We start from the raw sequence: 21,696 nt of genomic DNA, 5'->3' as shown, positions 1-21,696 counted from the left end.
AAACCACCTCAGGAAATCTCAGAAAAATCTGTTCCTATCAATAGGAGAATAGATCTCTCAACCTCCAGGACAGGAGGGACAATCTCTCAGCTTGCAGAAAACAGCTGGATTTCCTGGTTAAGTGTAACTCCAGTTCTACTTTGGGGATGACCTTGGAACAGAACTGCGAGAACATCCCATTCTCAAAAGCATTACATAGTGAGAGCTGAAGTCTTGACTATCTCCTGGCGTCTTTCAAAAGTGAATTAGGAAAGACTTCCAGAAACAGTCAGCTAAAAAACCATAAAGATTACCCATTGCAAACTGTTGATCCTAAATGACCACTTGGATAAGAAAGAGTCCAGACTTACTCTCCTGGAGTCTTCCTCTTCCATTACTAATCATGATTTCTTATAATTTGGTAGATGAAAGTCACCTAACATGAACAGTGTGACAAGGAGAGAAGTAATATTAAGATTAGCTGGGTGCCAAAGATTTTTGTGAGCAGTTTCAGGAAGAGGGCAGAAGCCTTAAATTCTGGTATAAAAGATGCTGATTCCAGAATTGCTTTGGCCAAGCTGGAGTGATCAGATTTGTCAATGCCACCATCAGACAAGATCAAGAGGAATGGAAGAGAAGGTGTAAGCTAATGCTTATACATACAGAGGGAGGAACTCAGATCTGCAACAGATTCAAGACACTGACCAATCCAGGGACCAAAAATCCAAAGTTTCTGTTTTAAATTCTTAAAAATGCCCATGTCTGATGTGAAAAGATCCAACTTGGTATGTTCCCAGTACATTTGCCAGCTTTCTGCACAAGGGATTGACTCAGTTCCGCGCTGTCCTGACAAGCTAAAGTGATTCAAGCCATCTACCGAAGAACTGATGCCACATGAACTGCTGACACATTGTCAGGCAATAGCTTCAAATAGTTGGCCATTTCTCAACAGGCCATGACTGACAGCACAATATAAAGTAGTTCATGTCCTCTCAGCAAAAAGCCACTTTGGCAAGAGGGTAAAGGCAAATTACTGCCTTCTTTAAAATATCCTAAAGGCTCCTAATCTTCCCAAGACCCCAGAGAGGGAGGGAAGGATGTCCCAGTGACTGAGAGGCATTATAGCATAGGTAGTATGCTTCTCCTCTATTTTGGCTTGCTATAGCAGAATTTGGCAAAGGACAAGAAGTGGACTCTGGTGAGTGTGAGCTGTCCTTCTGCAAGGTCCTCACCAAATCTGCTGATGGATTCTTCATATTGCCAATTCAAATGTCAAATAGCCATTGCCAATTACTTGCTGTTAATGACAGAACCATGAAAGTCATGGTAGGCCTATAACCTACTATGCGAGGGTGCTGCTGAAGGCTGCATTAAGTGTAGTCCTGAAACTGGTATTTGGGGTCAGAGTTCCAATGTCATTGTTTATTGGTGTCCTTACAGCACTCATGTTTCTTTTAGAAGTGTATAGAGGCCCCAAGGCAAAGCTCTGAGACAACAAAATGGAGACAACAGAAACGGGCTTTTTGAGCCATAGGAATAAGCTGTGAGTTCTGAGGACAGACAACCTCTAGAGCTTCTTTGAAAGGCATTCAAACACAGACGTAGGAAGTACAAAAAGACCAGAGAGTTGAAGAGGGAGGAATCTGGGGCAAGGTACATCGCTTACAGAATTTCTGACTTCAGATCCCCCCTCTCTTGAGAGCTGTTGACAGGAATGGGAGCTTTGCACACAGCATTCTCTTCTTTGTGAAATACCACCCTCAAAATGAGGCAAGACAGGAACAGTGTAGCCAGCAGGACCAGGGAAGTGATTGTCTCCCTGTATTTGACACTGGTGAGGTCGCACTTTGAATACTATGTTCAGTTTTGGGTCCCTCACCACAAGAAAGACGTGGTGCTGGAGTGTGTCCAGAGAAGGACAACAAAGCTGGTGAAGGGGCTGGAGCACAGACCTTATGAGGAGCGGATGAGAGAGCTGGGGTTATTTAGTGTGGAAAAGAGGAGGCTCAGGGGAGACCTTATCAACTCTCTACAGCTGCCTGAAAGGAGGCTGTAGTGAGGAGGGTGTCGATCTCTTCTCTAGAATAACTAGCACTAGGACAAGAAGAAACGGCCTCAAGTTGTGCTGAGGAGGTTCAGATTGGGTATTAAGAAGAATTTTTACACGGAAAGAATGCTGAAGCCTTGGAACAGGCTGTCCAGGGAAGTGGTGGAGTCACTGTCCCTGGCAGTGCTCAAGATACGTGTAGATGAGGCACTTAGGGACATGGTTTAGCAGGCAGAGTGTTGAAGGGCTTATAGTTGGAATCAATGATCTTGAAGGTCTTTTCCAAGCATAATCATTCTATGATTCTATGATTCTATGCCTCCTTGAACATGCCTACATGGACTCCCTAACTCTAATTGTAACTGCAACTGTAACTCTAACCCTAAATATAATGCCAACATTAACCCTAGCCCAGTCCTCCAGTACCAGGGTTAAATATTATCTGGCCTCAAGTGAAAATACATGTGTTCTGAGTCTGAGTATGCATGTGGATTTCCATACGAAATTAGAAAAAAATGTATTTTTGAGGGAAGCAAAGCCCATTCCATTAAAAGAGAAGCACTTCTTACCCCCCTCTCCTCCCCTGGGCTTACACAGGAATTTCCATACATTAAAAGGTAAGAAGGGGAAGGAATCAGTGGTTCATGTATCTTTGTAACCTGGTGCAAAGTATCCATGATGCTGATTCAACTGGAAGCTGTGGTGATGGCCTGCAGGAGTGACAGACAGTAGATGGAGCAGAGTTCCCACTCCTCTGGGAATGTTCAAATCCAGCTCCTGAGCAATGAGTGGTTCTACAGAGGATCACAACCTTACATTTCAGATGTTATCTGGAGCGCAAAACTTGAACTCTTGAATGATGCAGTGAGATAGATACAGTTCTTGTGGATCCTGTAAAGCCAAGAGCTCAACCATTTTTGCCTGAATCTGAGAATCTTTAATGAATGATCCATACATATTTGCACTCCTGATGCAGTGCTTTGAGTGTTGTACAGTTTTGAATAGATCTCTGTGAAATGAGACATAAGCCTAGGACAGTACTTCCTATTAAACAAACAGTATGTATTCTCAGTCTTTCTGAAAGTATCTTTTCTATATATATTTTATTATATTGAAATCTGTATAAATAGCATACCTTTTTGAAGGATCTGTTTGCCTTTTTTCTTCTCTTTGTTGGCTTTCCTTTGATATATGTGAGCCGACACCATTTAAGTCATCAGAAGGAACATCAATCTTTAAGCTATCCAAAAGCATATTGTAAAAGATCCCACCAGAAGAATTATCCTGATATTTATAGCATAACCTGGATAAAATAAGAATTTAAAATAACTTGGGAGATTGGGAACAATGTATAATACAAATGTCTTTCTTAAGACGAAGATGATCTCAGGAATACATTTGCTTTCCATATACAGCTAAGAACATTATTCAAAAGGCTTTCTTTAGGCTTTGGAAACTAGCCTTCCTGGACTCCTTTGGTAGCCTACAGAGAAATTAGGAAGCAGCTTAAACACTGAATGATTATATAGAGGAGCTCCATTGACTCTAGAAGGAGCCTAAGGAGACAAGTCTCTCCTATCTCTCATTAGCCTTAGTGAATACTTCGCATCATTAACACTTGGATTATATAGTGGTCAATTGGAAGAGATTTGTCTCACCTGACACTGGCCTCTCAAATTTGGATGCAACAGTGGAAGAAGTAGGTGAGAACACAGCTACTGCACGACTATACCTGACAGAAAGCATGAATGAAAGCCGCTGTTTACCATAACTTGCAGTCTGGCATATAAATGTAAAATTAAATCACTTGCAGCGTAAATTAATACTGCTGGCTGTCAACCCTAGCAGCCCAGGAGCAGACTTGCTGTCTGTACAGTCCCTCTGTTACACTGAAGGTAACTTCCAGCAGGGTGTTTGAGCGAGTAGCTCTCTGGGCCAGTTAAATTACCGCCTTAAATCACTCCGGTATAAATTAGCAGAACTCATGAATCAGAGCCCTTTTCATCACCGTGTCACTGCTTCACGGAGCAGCTCAGCCTTCCAAGATTTCACTCATGCTCATAAAGCTTCTGGGCATTCCTGGACAAAAGTAGAAAGCTCCTGTACTTGTACTGAGGAAGCAAAGCATTCACTATACTCAGCTCACCCCTAGTGCCCATTCTATTTAGATTGCCATTAAAAAATACCTTAAAAATATTTGGAACTTAACACCTATGCCTTCTTTCTGAAATAAATAAAAAGAATAAATAAATAAATAAAAGCAAGGTTCCATTTCTTTTGAGAAGTCTAATCCATGACATACACACTGCAGAGTGTCAGAGAGATGAAAAAGAGAGGAAAGAATCTCCATTTCTGAGTGTGTGCAAGCCCTGCTCAGTTAAAACAAGTGTAGTCTTCACACAGAAAATGTCTGTGAACATCATAGCGCAACATCTGTTTTGTGAGTATAATCCATAAAAGGCTTCCAAATGCCCTTAAAAAGTGTTCTCCAGTCTGAATGTCATTTCATAGGAAGCCATCTGGGACAAGCCAGTTATTCTGCTGCAGCGACAGCAGTATTGTCCTCAAGTGCCTCAGGATGAGTCACATCAATGCAAAAGTTCAATTACAGCAGAAGCCCCTCCAAAGCTGAGGTATCATTTCAAATAAATAGGACTGATGTAGCTTAACCACTGGAATTCAGAATGTAATTCAATCACTTCATCACGTTTTACTCCAAAACCCTGCATCCCTAAAAGCACCTGTGTTAAATCCCCAGTCTGGAATGTCATAACATTCCCAGCACAAATGTGACAGTCTTAACCCTGTAAGTGTGCATTTAAAAGAGTCAATTACATCTTCTTTACTTATTATTTTAAAATACAGCATTTTAAATGTGGCATATCTCCCCACTTTAGAGCAGTGAATGAACAGTGCCATCCACTGTTTCTCTGTATAATCCACACTATTTTCCTAGGGTAGTTTTAAATAAGGTTTGACATAAGAATTAGCACCATGAGAAAAAAAGTACAGATCAATAAAAATGATGTGAGTAAAAAAACATTTTTAAGGAATCAGCTATATCACTGAATGGTAACTTTAAAAATAGATTATCACCAAGTGGATATTTTCAAAACACCTCTTTAGCTGTGACTGAGCCATTCTAATTTAATTAGCTAATTTTTACTCATTTAACACTAAACATTTTTCCAGTCGACTATTAAAATGTTGTGTACAAATCCCCACTTCATCTTATTAAAATAATTAAATTTTATCCTCCAAATGGTCATCTTCTCTCTTGAACATGGTCCTGTATATGGTCTTGCTAAGAGCAGGGTTTTTTAGAAATGTTTACTACAGAAGAACTAATACAGTGTGAATAAGACTCTGTTTTCATGGACTGAACATGGTCGATAGAAGATTATGTAGCAATTGATGTCCCTGAATGTCTTTGACAATGGAATTCAAACCTTATCTTCTAGATGCATTTTTAAGATGCTGCTCTTATCAGAAGATTACAAGCTCATCACATCCACAAGGAAACATGCCTGGTTTTGAGAAACACACATTGCTGCATTGTTCAGCAGTACTGCAGTTCGACAGTGCTCAATATTCACTACAATAGGAAACCTGAAAGACTTTTATACACACTTCTACGGCTTTGCTGGAACACAACCTGAGTTGCTAGACTTGGCGAGGCTGATTGCACAGGATTTATTTTGCATCGTTTTAAATCAAAGGCAAAATAGCCATTGACCACAATGATGAATGAATTAAACCCTCAAAAAGAGCTTCTCATTGCCTCTTCCCCTACATTATTTTTCTTACGGTGAACGCTTAGAATTTCAAGTAAAGGCCACTTTACAATTCAAAGTGCCAGCAATTCCTGACTTCCCTGTCAGTAGAGATCTTTCTTTGACACAAATAATGGTAGAAACATTATTTAGAAAATCGGAAAACTGCTGAGTCCCAGGTAATTCAAAGGATAATTACTTGTTCATGATCAATGACCAGTGATTATATAGTATACAACACAGAGCTATAAAACTGACAGATGATAAAAGCATATAGTTATAACACACCATGCTCGGAACACGACTTTTATGAACCCAGTATATAACACACAAAGTTTTCTCTAAGATATATACAGAAAGAAAAATGCATACAGTGGAATTGGTTTTACTGATCATGCTCATGCTCATTCATATTTCAGGATCAAAAATTATTTTCCAAAAGCCATTTCCTATCGATGCTGTTATGTTTGCTCCTCACTCACAATGATCAGCAAGCCATTGGGTTATGTGAGTCAGGCTTGAATTGATTTCTTCGATTTTCCTATTATGTTATCAAAGGTAGGAAAGAACTCCACAGCTTTCTGAAAGTGAATGAGTGTAAACAGCGAAGGCTAGAGTCTGCGGGAGAGCAGATTAGACCGGATTATAATCTAAATGAATTGCTATTGCCATAAACACTTAATGCTGTTCCCTCCTCTTTGGACATAGATATTTTGACTGCATGTTCCCCATGTTCTTCAATTTGGCATTCTGCTGATATTCAAATGAGATTTCATGTTGGCAGTGCTAAAATTCATCTCCTTGTTCATTACAACAATAATCTATTGAGTAAAAACACAATATTAATTCAATTTTTATTACATTCTTGGAAATGCTGAGTAATATTTGATAATGGCTTGGATCTCCACTACATCAGTTGTTCTTTTGTAGAAAAAGACTTGTCTTACATTTAAAATGCTCAATTATGTCAAACTCATGAGAGTTTCCAACACAGAATATTCATGTAAATAAATAAGGAATTTACCATAACATGATCATATATGGAATGCAGCATCTCTTTCACTGCTTTTTCTTTTCTATAAGCTTAAGGGAAACCAAAATCCTAACTACTGCATCAATAGTTATCAATTCAAAGACAGGAAGAAATACATAGCAAGAAAAGAAGTTATACTAAATCTGTTACAACTCACATAGCATCAACCTACCTCATAAATTGTTGGTCTGACAAACAGGGACAATATATCTGTAGAATTTTTCTTAGATGACTTCTGCTAATAATGCCTGTACATTTAGGATCATAGAATTGCAAAGTCGTATGAAAATCTTTCCAGTTTTCTGTAATTTTATCTGTAAGGATCTCCGCCACCTAAAAAACCAAATGAATTAGTAAAGGGGAAGACAAGTGAATCCCTGGAGTTAAACTATGATAGCGCTACTACGTGATAAAAATGTACTAAAATGGCAAACAATGATACAAGATCAACATCCACTGAAATTGGACCATGTTATTACCTACAATATTCTACACTGCAATAACAGAAGCAGTCTTCTTAATTGGTTTGTTCCATTAAGCCATTTATGACCCACCTAATTTAAAACAAAGTTATATTCAATTAAAACAATTTTAGCTTACTAATTTCAAAGCAAGATACAACATCCGGCAGCACATTCACTCACCAACACTTATCTTGGAAAATGTTTGTTCTGAAATCTGAATGAAAAGTGACTAAGAAAAAGTGTATCTCACTTCACAGACCTGCTCCTTTAAGCAACTCAAGAGTCATGTCTACCAATTGATAACATCACAGTCTTTTTATTGTGTTTTTCCCCTCAGTCCTGTAAAACAAATTCACTAGGACTGAATGAGTTGCAAATGGCACTCATCTTACTCGGGGCATAATTTGAAGGCAATAGACTTGCACAGAGGATAATAATGACAAAATCCGGCTTGCTGAACCTGCTTCAGGAGCTGTCTGCAGCATTAGCAGTTAGAATAAAAGTGTCTTTTCACTTGTAAATTGAGTACATTAAAAACAGGAGCGTCTGATAAGAAACAAACACAGAATCTCAATTTGACAGAGAATCTCCGCACAACTGCAGGTCTGACTGAGCGCTGTGCTACGCTGAACCTATGGTGAGAAGAAGGAGGTGGAGGTTTGTGTTGTTTTAGTACCCTCTGGCTGAGGGCCCAGATTGTTTACAGGTTCTGGTTCTTCCCATTCCTCCTTTTAGGTGTCCTCTGACTGAACTGTTTCCCAAAGGAATAATAAAAAGGCAGAGATTTCTGGAAAAAAAAGTCTTCTTTTATTTGCAAAACCTATTATCTGCCTCTTCCAGAGAATGAGCCATGTTGATGGAGCTGGCATCACTACTCAGGACACCACTGGAAAGGATTCCTGGACACTCAGGCTGCCTTGTAGCTGTTTTCTATCAAGAGATGGCTGCAAACTAGCCACAGAGTCCATAGTTCACCTACTCCTTAGAGCAGAATCACTCTCCAAGTGTGAAATGACACCCACCAAGCTCGCATCATGCACAGCCACTGTCTCACTCCTAGTGGTATTTCATGCCATGGTGACCGTGATCTATAAGGCTTAGCATTTCCTTTACCTGCATTCTTTCACGCTATCATTTACTTCATTTTGGATTTTTATTTAAAATGGTAAGAATGGTCTTTTTTTTTGTGACAATCTCTAATAACGAACCTAACCAGCTCGATTTAAGCTCAACTTAGCACGCATATCAGCTGTATACATTGATGTGGTCAGTATTTGTACTTTCCCCAACATATCAATATCATAACTATTAAAGTTTATCCCAGAATTTCACTCAGACCATTATCCTCCTCAAAAACAGCCGGAAGGGACTTGAGCTGCTGCATCAAATGTAGCTATTGTTGGAGCCATCAGAAAGGAATGCAGGCTATTCCAGTTAGGAACATCAAAGTATTTCAAAGCAGTGCACACTATTCAGGACTGAATAAGAATCGGATCTTTTTGTGCATCTAGCATCTCTCTTGACATGGCTAGACTCCTTTGATATCTCTCAAAAACACTAGTCAGCCTAGCTAAGACAAAAGCTAAACCTGCAAACATAAAAGAGATTTGATATGGAAAATTATGAACAGGTTCTTAATACTAGGAAGCAGATATGCAAATAGGAGCTTAAGTTACTTCTTAGTAGAATTCAGTAAGCAAAAATGTATTGGCAATATTGTCTCTGTCTAAGGAAGCAGATCTAGTAAACAGAAGTTTCGACTGCAGGATTCAGCATATAACCTATCTGTACACATGGTAAATAGCTTTAGAGGAAGGTTTTAAAAGAAGACTACAAATTCAGAAGATATCAAAGCTGTAGCCAGGAAAATATGCAATCTCTGTGTAGCATACTGCATATATTTTGAACCAATGTGTTATTATAAAAATATGTAAAAAAAACCCAGATAAAACAAGAAACAGCTCTTTTGCAGAAAGGAAAACAGATTTGATACCCTAAAGCTATGAAATATTACTACTGCCCCTCTGCTGCTGTACACATTTAAGCATGGCAGTGATTCTACAGGAGTTTTCAAAATCTCCAATAGCCACAGGATTGATGCTTTTGAATAATGCTTTCCAACCAATGCTTCAGAAGAAAAGAGTCTAGAAGTGGTCATTATGAAGATTTACATTGCTGGAAAGTATGTGAACGCACTTACTTAGATGAAGATGCTACATAGAGGATAACATTTTACTAAAATATATTCTGGCACTTCGCTGCAGCCATTGTAAACTAGGCTAACTTAAAGGAATTAAAAAAGAAACACTTACTGGACACTCTTTTTCTTCAACCAAGTCTAAAAATTTATGATAGTCAAGATATCCAGTCTGTTCTGGATCCATTATCTGGATCAGCTCTTGGAAATCTTTGTTTTTTATTTGAAGTAAGAAGTAATGTAAAATGCGACGAAGCTCATCTCTGGTGATCTTTCCATCTCGTTTCTAAGACCCCCACCCCAAAAAAAAAGAAAAAAAAATACATATGTATGCATATATAAGAGCAAACAAACATACTAGAGCAAGTCTGATTTTAACATGTTATTCTGCATCTCTAAATCATCCTACCCTACAATAACTCAGAGCTCTGTAACTTTTCCAGTAGCCTGCATATTTTGAATCTAGTACTTCTACTCCCGTTCCCAGTGAATATACAACTGGAACACTTATTGGATGGAACACTAAACCTATGGAAATGAAACTTCAATGACCTTGCAAAAGGTCATTGCGAAAGATTATGCAGTTTGCTGTGCCACAGGAGAGTGGATATGTAAACTGGCTTTCGACAGACCTCACATTCAGGTCAGTTTATTGACCACATTTCATTCCTTATTTGCTCTGTACATATCAAGTTGTGTCTGACTGAAAAAGCTTGCTGTGTCTGAGGGGAGTCAACTCAGGTGTCTCTCTTTTTCTGCTTCCAGAAAAGCTGGCCCTACTGTATGGGTGCTTGCTTTCTCCAGGGACTATACTATACACAAATTTATTATTAAGAACTCTGTTGCCAACCCCTCTTCCCTGTATGACAGTAAACTATGAATTAACAATTACTGCAGTCACGTTGCTGATCCTTCAGAAAGGCAATATAAGGAGTTTGTGCCACATATACCTAGGTTAGACTTCTGAAGGTGGACAAGTTTTTTTCCCCGCTTCTACATCACTAAAGGATTTTGTGAAATTAAAAGGCAGAAGTTGCTTTGCTACCATTCACGAAGTTGCTGCTACCACATACTCCATCCATGGCCTTGATGAAGAATACCTTAGTCCATCAAATGATGTCTGTAGCAATATCTTAAATACCTCAGCAGGTTCGTAAATGGCACCTGACCCTGGGTTTACCGGTATTTGAAGCACATTCCTGTATGCCAGCATTTTCTTCATGGTTAGCTTCAGAAGACAACAGCAAACATCTTGAGTGCAGCTTTTCCAAGGGCTGCACTTTTCAGCTGTGGTCCACAACCGTGATGGCTTATACAGTCAGAGTGAATACTCTGCAAAGACTTGGGTTATTAGAGAGCTCTCAGGTAAAGGTTCAATGATAAGAACATGCTGAGCCTTGAGAAATTCTAACTGTTGGCACATTCATCAAATCTTTTGAGATTGACTGTCCTAGGACTTTCCTTTTCTTTTTAGTGTATTTCCTTTACCTCTTGATATGCATCCTTTGCATCTGCTTTACTGCTAGGTTAGGTCTCTCAGCACGCTCTACTTGGTGAATTAGTTAATTAGTTTTTAGGGGGAATCTGTATGTTTGGCTTGATGCCCTATCATACCGTCATGCCAATGGGTTCCCGTTTAGGCTGTAAGGTAATGGATGTGTTCATGAAACAAATCAAGGAATCTTTATGTTGCTGCACTTAAGGCATAGCTTTTCTCTCACTTCTCACAGCAAGTAATACCCATAATTTATATGGGAGAGCTTAAATATGCATTTGCACCAATTCTTTCTTATGACTATCATTGGATCTATTGAATTTTAAAATTTCCTATTTGTTCTTGGACTTTTCTGGGACTTTTTTTGGGGTTTGTTTCTTTATTTTCTCTAAAGAAACCTGAAGAAGAATAATGTGGAGAAAGAAGAAGAAAGAGTGGAATAAAGGCTTCAGAACAATAAAAGGAAAATTAGGAGTAAATAGTTCCTCCAGCGATTCGGTTTCTGGCTAAGCACTAGACAAATATCTTTCTCTTCATAAAATTCACTCTAAGAAAATTCTGTTTCCCTTTAGTCCCCCACCGAGATCCAGAGTGGCAGTAATAATACAGAGGATGAACAATTATTTACTTCATCAGCTGGTCTGGGAAATACTTTAAAGTTCTGCAATCAAAAAATAATGGTCTTGTGAAACTACTATATGCTATTTGAATTTTCTTTAGAGACTGTTGTCACTGCATTAAATCATATGGAAACAAAACCTGATAATATACCTTCCTTGCCCAGTAAATAAGTTAGGGAAGGCGGAACTGAAGCTACAAAGATAGTCTGCATATCACAAGAAACAAATTTACACAGTGACGATGTCTTACCCATGGAATATCTGTTACAATGAAAAGAAATCACATTCTGTTCAAAGGTTAAGTAAGACAGGCAAGGTGTACATGTATATTAAAGCCTAGTATATACTATATCAGTCTTTCTGAGTAGATTATATTTGCTTATTTGGCCACCTTTCAAATTTTAATTTTATTCGTTTAAAATGATATCACTACCTCATACAAGCCAATCTGTCATAAGTAACATCCATGGGCTGCACTGATTTACTCCAACAACAAAAAATCATGATATCATGCATAAATTCAGACCATTCTTACATATATTCCTATCAGTGCCAGAGACCCCAGATGTTAAGGATAAAGTGGTTCTGTTTTCAGCCTGTCTTTCCTTTCCACTACCTCAAGAACCACTAGCTCAAATTTTAACAAATGCCTTCGTTAAAATTTCATTCAGTAATGCCCCTATCCAGCAAACCACTTATAATCATGCAGTGAAGTGCCTTGTTGAATCATGGGCTGAATGCTGTAGGTGTTGTTGTTATCTACTGCAGTATATGAAACTGATTTCTTTTTTTTATAAATTGCTAGGTGAATTCTTTCTTCTTGTGGTCATATATATATGTACATAAATAAAATACTGCAAAGCTAAAGAGAATAGTTTTTATGCAATTATATTAGAAAGGAACTGTGATATATCATCTATATAAAGCCATCTGATAAAAAAAATGCCAACCGTACTTCTAAAGATATGCCCAGTGCTCATTCTGCTTGTGTCAACCAGACTGAAAGCTTTAATTCTTTAGTCTATTACTTGCTCATTCAATTCCGAAATACAGAATTTAAGAAGTGCAATTTAAGAAGTGCAATACGTAGCAAATCAAAGTAATGAAAAAATCCATCTGTCCACTAAAGGCACAATCACACAATCCCATGTACAGCACATATATATCATGACATTCCATCAGAAATGACAGGGAGGCATTTTAACAGAGTTCAGTACATCATGAAGGCTACAAACTGGTAAGGATAGACAGTTCTTTATTAAAAGTCCACATTCCAGCACTAGACATGAAAAGGGAATTCAAAATCCACAAAAAAATATCATATGAAGATGCTTCTGAAAACAGAGGGACCTATGCAATTGTATCCTCAGTAGTGTGCCGGTGTCACACATACATTACCGTCTACCTATCAGATCACACACTGCAAAACATTTACAGATACAGATACTATCAAGCGACAGCACTTTCTGTTTATATTACATTATATAGGCCTAAAATAATTATGCCATAGTTCTGATTCTAATTCATACTGATTTTATCCTTTCAGCAAAACAGATTTATTTGGAGTTTCTATGTGCACTCTGAGACCAGGAGCATATATATTGCTAAACAACGTATTTTGACATCCACATTTAGGAAATCTCCCTTCTTTTTCAAATTATTAATCTCAAATTCAAATATAGTCTTACTCTGCAAATATTTATGCCTATCTTTAACTTAAATGTCGGTACAACCAATGGGACTCCTTTACCATGTAATGTACTAGAACAAGCAACCATGTGCCTTTAAATCTTTTACAGCTGTGGGAACATTAGAGTTTTTCTGATGCCAGGTTTCAGCACTGGACAGAAAACAGCTTAGTTTCCCTTATGAATTTCACACAATTAAGGACTTCAGTTAGGAAACTTTCCAATATTACTTGAATTCTTTGCCTTGACATGAAAACACATACTTCACATAAAATCAAGAACAAGCATTCACTTAAAAAGAACACAGCAGACTCCAGGAGTTGCCTTTCCATTTGCAAATGCACTCCACATAGTGGAATGTATAAAAATAACAGTATTTGGCAATAATAATGATTAAAATTAATAAAATTAACTAAAGCCAAAAACGTCCAGTATGTATACTTAGTACTGCCTACCCCAATTACTAATATTTTTATGTTGTTATCCCTGTGTTTCAGACTTTATGGGAAACCTTTTTTGAAAAAGAGGCTAGAGAGTTTGTATTAATTCCTTGAAATTAAAAAACTTGTGTAACAACTTGTTTTTTTTCAAAGATTACATTTTTACAGTAAACTACAAAACATCATGACATTCACAATAGAACATCAAAGGATACTTCACTTATCCTTTTGCAAAATCTGACTCACCATGTTAGAGTCAAATTAGTAAATCTAGTGACAGGTACATTACACATGTAGGCTGTATATAAGAAAGCACTGGTTTTAGGTTAAGACTTGGATATGGAGGAACAGGTAGGGACCAGCAGCATTTTAGACTCCAACAGATCAAGACTGATTCAGACAAAAATCAGTTGGAAGAAGAAACTAGCAGGCACTTGCTGGCAGGCTGGGCAGCAATGTCATAAAAAATCACAAGCCTGCAATATAACCCTATTAAAACTTTTAGATAAGAACATAAATTTACTTTAACTCTGGAACAGAAGAAGTTTAAGCTCAATCTATTTCTGTTTCCTGAAATAAAAGAGCAAGCAACTTTATTAACTCTGAAACCTGGGGAAATTGCTTTGCTTCGCTGATGTTTTTGTAATAGTAGCTGAAAACCCTCTTAAACAGCTTTATAAACATTTAGGAATGTTCCAAATTTATACACATTAATGTGCATAAATTAATGTTCCAAATTTATACACATTAAATGATGAGATCATTGGTGAGATCACTGCATTGTTGAACCACTGCACAGAGCGGCTGAGCAGGAGAAAACTCATTTGCTAAATGATGCTATATGGATCTTACTGTGACAAGGAAATTTGCCATCCAGGAAGAACATCGCTCCGATGTTCACATGACACCAGAAATTCTCCATAAATTCAGCAAAAAGTGTCAAAGGCAGTAGGCACCACATTTCATCTTACTGATATGGAAATCAGCACTCCTGGGAGCTACCACACTTCACAAGAGACCACAAGAGGTGAGGACAAGAGGAGATTCACTTGAGCCCCAAGACGGGTTGCCCTGAGCAGGAGAGAAGGAATGTGGCGGCAGGTTTGGAGATGAACTCCTGCATAATCAGGACATGATGCCCCTGGCAGAGACAACCACCAGCACCAGGTAACATGGAGATGGCAAGAGCCCCCATCTCACACATCTGAATCCCCCTCCCTTGGTGCTGCCAGCCAATAATCCAGCTATCAAACAGATGTGATAGATAAACCAAATAACAGAAAACTCCAAATGCAGTTGTAGGTAACAGTCCACTCTCCATAGGCCTATTCCCATTGAGATCTTGCAGGAGGTAATTTTCAGCCCTTTGTTATGCATCTTTCTATGCATACCTAGTACATATAGATGTGTGTGTGTGTGTGTTAACAGGGTAAACACAACTCTCTACGCACGTGCGCACACACACACGCATATATAAACATGTTTATATTCAAATAACCTGAAAAAAAATCTAAAATACATCAGATAGCCAAAGAAAAATGAAATAGTAAATAACACTAGAACAGCACAATAGAAGAAAACACTAGCACAGCACAATTATTTGGGAATATAACTACAAGCAGAAAAAAAGCTTTCTAGTAAAGTCCTACATTGAGAAATGGCGAAGGAACAGCAGCATTGATGAGGAATCTTACTTACAAGAACAGTAACTGAAAGACTGCAGGCCATGATAGATAATCAAAACATAAAGAAATTGCCAGTTTTTATGAATTCCATAGATAAATTGGCTAAGGGATTGAGGCAATCTTTGGATGTATAAACAGGGAAAAATGTAGCCACATCTGGGAAGTTATTTATTTTTCTGATACCAGTGCAACTTCTCCAAAAACACCATTTCTCATTTCTGGCATAATATTTAATGAAATACTAGCAGGGGTTCAAAAGGGAGTCCCAGGGATAATTAAAGAACTGGCTAACACGATTTGTAGTGAAATTCTAAGAGGTCAATAATTTTTGTTTATCAGAGAGGCTGTTACAGAATATTTAGTCCCAGTTTGCACATATATAAGTTAAAAAAAAAAAAAACGAATATGGACTCTTTGAGGAAACACAACACAAAACATGAGCTGGCAGCTATCAGATTACTTCAGAGCATATATAAGAGATGAATGACTGGCTGTGAGAGTAATTAACCAAGGCAACATGTAAAAATAATTGTTCTTACTTTGTCAAGCATCAGGAATGCCTGTTTTAGAGAGGGATAAACGTCTTGGATGTATCTGCGCAACTTCTGAAGAACAGTGTCACCACAGAAAGTTTCATCTTCTCCTCTAACTGGACCTACTCTGTAATAGGGAGAAGACAGACTTCACTACTTTCATCTCTCACCCTCTCCCGCTCACTGTGTTCTTCTTAGAGCAGAAAGAATAAATCACCTCATTAAGACTCAAGGTTTGATAGGATAAAAAGAGTGTCCACTTAGAGAAAGCAATGCCAAAAGATGATTTAACTCAATTTAATCAAGGGTGATCATTCAGTGAATGCATTTCTCTCATTTTCAATGAACAGGTATACCACAAGTTACACAGACTAACACAAAAAAGGAACTGCCAACTTACTTATATTTTTTCCTCAGGGGAATTGTCTGTCTGTTTTCAAAGGCATTCCCAGGATCATGAACTTTTTCTAAAAACTGTTGCCAAGCAATTTTACCTGTGGCTTTCAATCCAAACCTGATTAAAAAAAAAGGAAAAAAAAAAGATTTGAGCTAATTTTTAATGGTTTTCTTTTAAAACACTGTATTTTCATAGAAGAGCTGTAAATTACAACATTGTAACTTCATTATAACATCAATGTGTGCAACATTCATAATTACAGCAAGCTTCCATAGCTTTTTTTTGTTACTAAATATGTAAACTGAGCCAACTTATTTTCTGAATTCCACATGTCTGGCTGGGGAAGAACTAGACCCTAAGCGAGAATTCATCTAACTAAGGGTATGCATCTGCACCTGAGTGAATCCCTCTAAGTTCCCTTTATAGTCACTGGGGAGAAACAGGAACTTTCAGGGCAGGAATCATCTCACCTAAAGTAGACATCTAAAACTGCTTAGATGAATCCTGCCTATTGTTTCTCTCCAGTGACTATAAAATAGGGTCTAGAAGGAGCAATTCAAATGTAGATGTTCACGTTACAGATGTCTACAGTAAGATTGTATTTAATGAATCCTTTCTTCTTATTAACACGTAACAGTAGAGAAACTAATTGGGGCAAATCCTGTGATTTTTTAAAAAAATCTTATGATTCTGGTTCTATCTATTCTATTGAATTTTCTGAAAGCCCCAGAAACATTACATGCTGTTAAAAAACTGGGGAGGTAAACTGGGGAAGTGAGTATTACATAGCATGAGCAATTACTTTAAAAACAATAAAGACCTGATCCAATGACCCCCTCTTATCCCTAATCATTGTCTTATCTCCTATTCAGTTTCAATGGCACAGCAATACGGCCTCAGTGAGTGTGGCAAAATGTGCCCTGCTTCAGATGGTAATCTCCCATATTGTCAGAAATGCACTGACTTGCTACTCTAGTCATCCCTGAAAAGCTTTTCAAACTCCTAATGCTCCTTAAAATGGTGGCAGATGGTGTTTACAGCATTTGCTAATACCAGATACATAGGACAAATGTAAAAAATTAGCAAATGCAGTCAGAGGTATGTAAGACTTCCTGGATCTTTTGCAAAAAAAGCCTGCCATCTTTGGACCTCACAAGCATTTCTCAAGCTCAGTCAGTAAGGCAAAACCCCAAAGATACAAGAATTCCCTCTTGGGCCAACCAAAACCTGAGAGCACTGAGTATTTTCTCCTAAGAAATGGAGCCTTTTTCCCATGGTCCTGCGTAGGAGTAGCATGCAAGGACCACAGTTGAGTAGCTCATGGGCAGAGCATCTTAGACTGCACAAGCAGCGCAGAGCACCAGAACGGCCTGGGAAGAGCCAAGCACCACAGGATCAAGGGAAAAGAAGGCAGAGACAGTGCTGGCATTTGCATTACACCAGGGGAGCCATTCCACTCCCTGCAGGAGGGGCTTTGCCAACAATACTATTGAGGGAAGGGTTATTTAAAAAAAAAAAGCTGTGGGAAGGAGAAATATTTTATATCTGATTATTGTCTTGGATGAGTGAGTATGAAACAAACAGTACGAAATAACAGATGATCTTTAAAATTAAGGCTCAGATAACAAGTGTTATTTTGAGCCCCCAGCTGAGATTCCTTCCCACTCAAATACCTATGGTCTACTAAATCACTTGAATCCTACTGCAGAGAGCAGCTCTGCACTGAAAATGAGCAAGCAGCCAAAGCTGCGTCAGTCAGAGTAAGAGATCTCTGCACTTCGGGGTCTACCTCCTTTCTCGGAAGCCTCACTGACCTCCATGCAGGTTTTGGCAAAGACAACTGCCAAAATGCTGAAGTGAACTTGGGCAGAAATGTGAATGCTGGTGTGTGAAGGCCACTTGTTACTCTTTGTGGTGCCATCGGCCAGAAAAAAAAATAAAAGAAAAAAAAATGTGGGTGCTAATCTAGCATTTTGCTTACTATCATATGCCATATGCCATTGAAGTAATTAAAAAAAAAAAAAAACACTGCATGGCTTTTTGGAAGGATACGTCTGCTCATATGAAAAGGAGTAAATTTCCAAATGATTTGACTGATATCATAGTACTCACCGAAAAAAAAAAATTCACTATCAATGCTTTAGTGTTACATAAATGATGGTACATAAACATGATGGTAACAAAAAAGATTTAAAACTACCTCTGCTGCTGACAACCATCCTCAGTTTTTAGTCTGATACTACATTCACCAAAGTCCCAACCGAGAGAGCACCATGATGTTATACCCCAAATAAAGGCCACCAAATTCAAGTCTGAGCAGCCACACAAGAGGAGGTCACATAAGAAAAGGCCTCCCCTAGGGACAGCCTTCATACTGGTCACGTGTGACCCGCTCCTTCAACCTACCCTCACATGCCCAAACCTGTGATAGGACACAACACTTAGCAGTGCTCCAAGCCCAAAGAGAGTATTTCCCATGTGGGAATGCTGCAGTGTTGTGTAATTCACTCCTTCACTTTATACAACTCTTTCGATAACCTCATGTCCATAGTGAGAATAGAAATGCTGGAATTCAGGGAATTTGGGACTCAGATGAGTGATGTCCTTTAAACGAAGTACACAGCAGTGGTCTGTTCTAATGCATTTGATCTTGCTACGGCAGGGACATAGACTGAGAGATAAATGTTGGGGTAATCTGGTCCTAAACCAGTCAGGGATAAAATCCTAGCTGATGTCTAGGGCAAAACTGCATCAATTTCAATAGGCCTGGAATTTCGTAACAGAAGCCCATGAGATGTAAATATGTCAAACAACCATAAAATTCTGTCATGTATTATTTCTTATAAATAGCTCCCTGCCACATCTCATGCCATATTATTTAAATATAAAATTTAAAATCTTGCAATCGCATCCCTTGCCCGTCAATTATTATTATATTTATTATCAGCTACAATGACACCACATCATCATTAGAATGAGAGAACTTTTGCTGTTGCTCTATTCAGCTGGTGGATCTTTTGATTTATATTAGCTGAGAAATATCACCTAAGAAATACAGGCTTGCACATTTCTGTTTACAGCATCATTAAAATGTCACTATATTTTTCAAAAGTTAGAGAAAGCTCCAGTAGAAGAACACATACAAAAACCTTTTCACTATGCAACTGTTCTTAAGAGCAAGATTTACTTTAAGATTTAAACTATCAAGTGACATGAATTGAAAAAAAACTATAATAGCAATTTTTTGACAAAGTAATAGTTGATCATTGTTATATCACACTGTGAATGACTAGAGGCAAATCAGATTTATCTGCTGAATGCACAAAGCAATATGGTTACTGCAGATGATACTCTCATACAGCACCTGCTGCTGTAAAATATCTATCTGCAGTGAGGTCTTTAAAGCTAACTAGTGCATATAAAAAAAATCAACTGATAATTTTCATGGATGATTCTACACTTCAGACAATTTAAATATGTAAAAAATAAGTTGTGGAATCCTTAAATAGAAATATATGAGCTGGTTATCGCCTCCCTCCCATTGTACGATTTGGGTGCCTGGCCTATTGTTGTGAGCTGAAACAGCATTTTGGAGTAAAAATGCTGTCTAAGATTTAAGCTGTTTTTCTTCCTCTCTCTTCGACTGGCCATATGCCCTTAGCACAGTTGCCAACAAGTATATTCTGGTAGTTTTCTTCTCACAGTTTTTGGTTTCAGAGGATAAAAGACTAGTCTTGAAAAAGCCTGGTCTAGGTTTAACCTAAAGCCACAAAAACGTCCACTCCTATGATATTTTGGCTTTAGAAAGGAAATATGAGTCTATGAAGTTAGTCCACTTAAGTTCAAATCATGTCCAGGAAACAAGATTTTGGAAAATGTCCTGCAACCTTAACAAAGGTCTGCTCAGATTCTTGGAGCCAGGCATGAAAATCTTTTCTATTAATTTGTCTTTTATATACTATATTGCTCAGAAGATGATCGGAGTTTTGGTTATAATACTGCAATCAGATGCCTGGTCAAGGTAAAATAGTATATTGATTTGAAGCTTGTAGATTACATGACAACATCAATCCTCACAGTTTGTTTTTATACAAACATTCACAACATCAACACCCTAATTCTTTGTCTCAATATAGTTTAAATACAAATTTCTAGGGATAAAATCACTTAACTGTGCAGCTCACAAGTATACTTTGGTTGTGCTTTTCAGTAACTATTACCCAGGCAGAGCAAACGCTTTCAGCTTTCATTTGTTCATTGGGTTAGGGTTAGATTAGGGTGAGGGTTAGGGTTAAGGTCTGAGTTAGAGGTTAGAGTTAGGGTTAGATAGGGTTAGGGTTAGGATTAGGGTTAAGGGTAGTGTTAAGGTTAGGGTCTGGGTTAGGGTTAGATAGGGTTAGGGTTAGAGTTAGATAGGGTTAGGGATAAGACTAGGGTTAAGGCTTGTTCATTGACTTTAGGTCTACTTCTTTCTGCCTTGCCACAGAAGCATCTTTAGAACAGCCATTCTTAGAGAGTTGGACTGTCTCTGAGCAAAAAGAGTGCAAAGACTGAAACTCTTCCTCTAGCTAACTCCCACCATGCCGTATCATTGCTCACTTGTTTGGAAGAGAACTCCCTTTAAGAGAATAAGTATGAACTTTGAACAAAATGAAAAAAACAGCAACTTGAACTCCATTAAAACTATATAACTTACTGCTCAAAATGTGGCTTTTTTACACATTTCTATCAGTTTTTACATATTGTGCTTTACACACTGCAACACAGGCACAAATGAGGTGAATTAATGACGGTAGTCACAAGAAGCAATAATAAAGTTATGAGACAGCAATGCTAAAAAATGTCCCCTAAGAAAATAATATGACTCTTACCTATTCATTAGTTCTTGAAAAGTTTCACTTGATAAAGGAAATATAAAGTCATTTATGACTGACTTCAAGCGATCCAACGACACAAATCCACTCTGACTGACATCAATTGCTCTGAAGGCTTTTTCAATGTCCTGATAGGCTGAACACAGCTGTAATGAATACAATTTATAGTATTTTGCTCGGAAAAATCAAGCTCATGAAGCTTTTAAAACAATAATGCATTTTTTACAAGACCTTTTCAAATGTTCTTCTCTGTGAATTGATCAAAAAGGTTACCCTGGCATGCTCTGACTGTCAAATGTTTAATTAACAAGCTCACTACCAAACAGTATTCCCAATCACAGACTCTCTAATGACAAGATAGACAAGTCTCTCAGATAATGACTCTACCTCAAAATTCAGAGCTGAAAGTACTTGGTGGATCAGCCCGCTTGATAACATCTTTCTTAATATAACTTTAAAACCACCCATTGC

At 38.0% G+C, this 21,696-nt stretch overlaps 1 protein-coding gene across 1 annotated transcript in view; it reads right to left on the bottom strand.

The window, feature by feature from the left end:
• EFCAB6 (EF-hand calcium binding domain 6) overlaps positions 1–21,696 on the bottom strand; it is a 100,817-nt gene that overhangs the window by 54,821 nt on the left and 24,300 nt on the right. The window contains exons 8-13 of the mRNA XM_088525624.1: positions 21,223–21,371; positions 16,355–16,468; positions 15,961–16,081; positions 9,609–9,779; positions 7,005–7,165; positions 3,162–3,329 (exon numbers count right to left, since the gene is read on the bottom strand). Of these exons, the coding sequence (XP_088381750.1) occupies positions 3,162–3,329; positions 7,005–7,165; positions 9,609–9,779; positions 15,961–16,081; positions 16,355–16,468; positions 21,223–21,371 (884 nt within the window). The remainder of the gene's footprint in view (positions 1–3,161; positions 3,330–7,004; positions 7,166–9,608; positions 9,780–15,960; positions 16,082–16,354; positions 16,469–21,222; positions 21,372–21,696) is intronic.

Source organism: Tinamus guttatus, unplaced genomic scaffold (assembly GCF_059628265.1).
Source record: "Tinamus guttatus ecotype Peru unplaced genomic scaffold, ASM5962826v1 Tinamus_guttatus_pri_ptg000229l, whole genome shotgun sequence".
Taxonomy (NCBI): Eukaryota; Metazoa; Chordata; class Aves; order Tinamiformes; family Tinamidae; genus Tinamus; species Tinamus guttatus.
The sequence above is the reverse complement of the archived record's forward strand: the minus strand, read 5'-3'. Positions and strand labels throughout refer to the sequence as shown.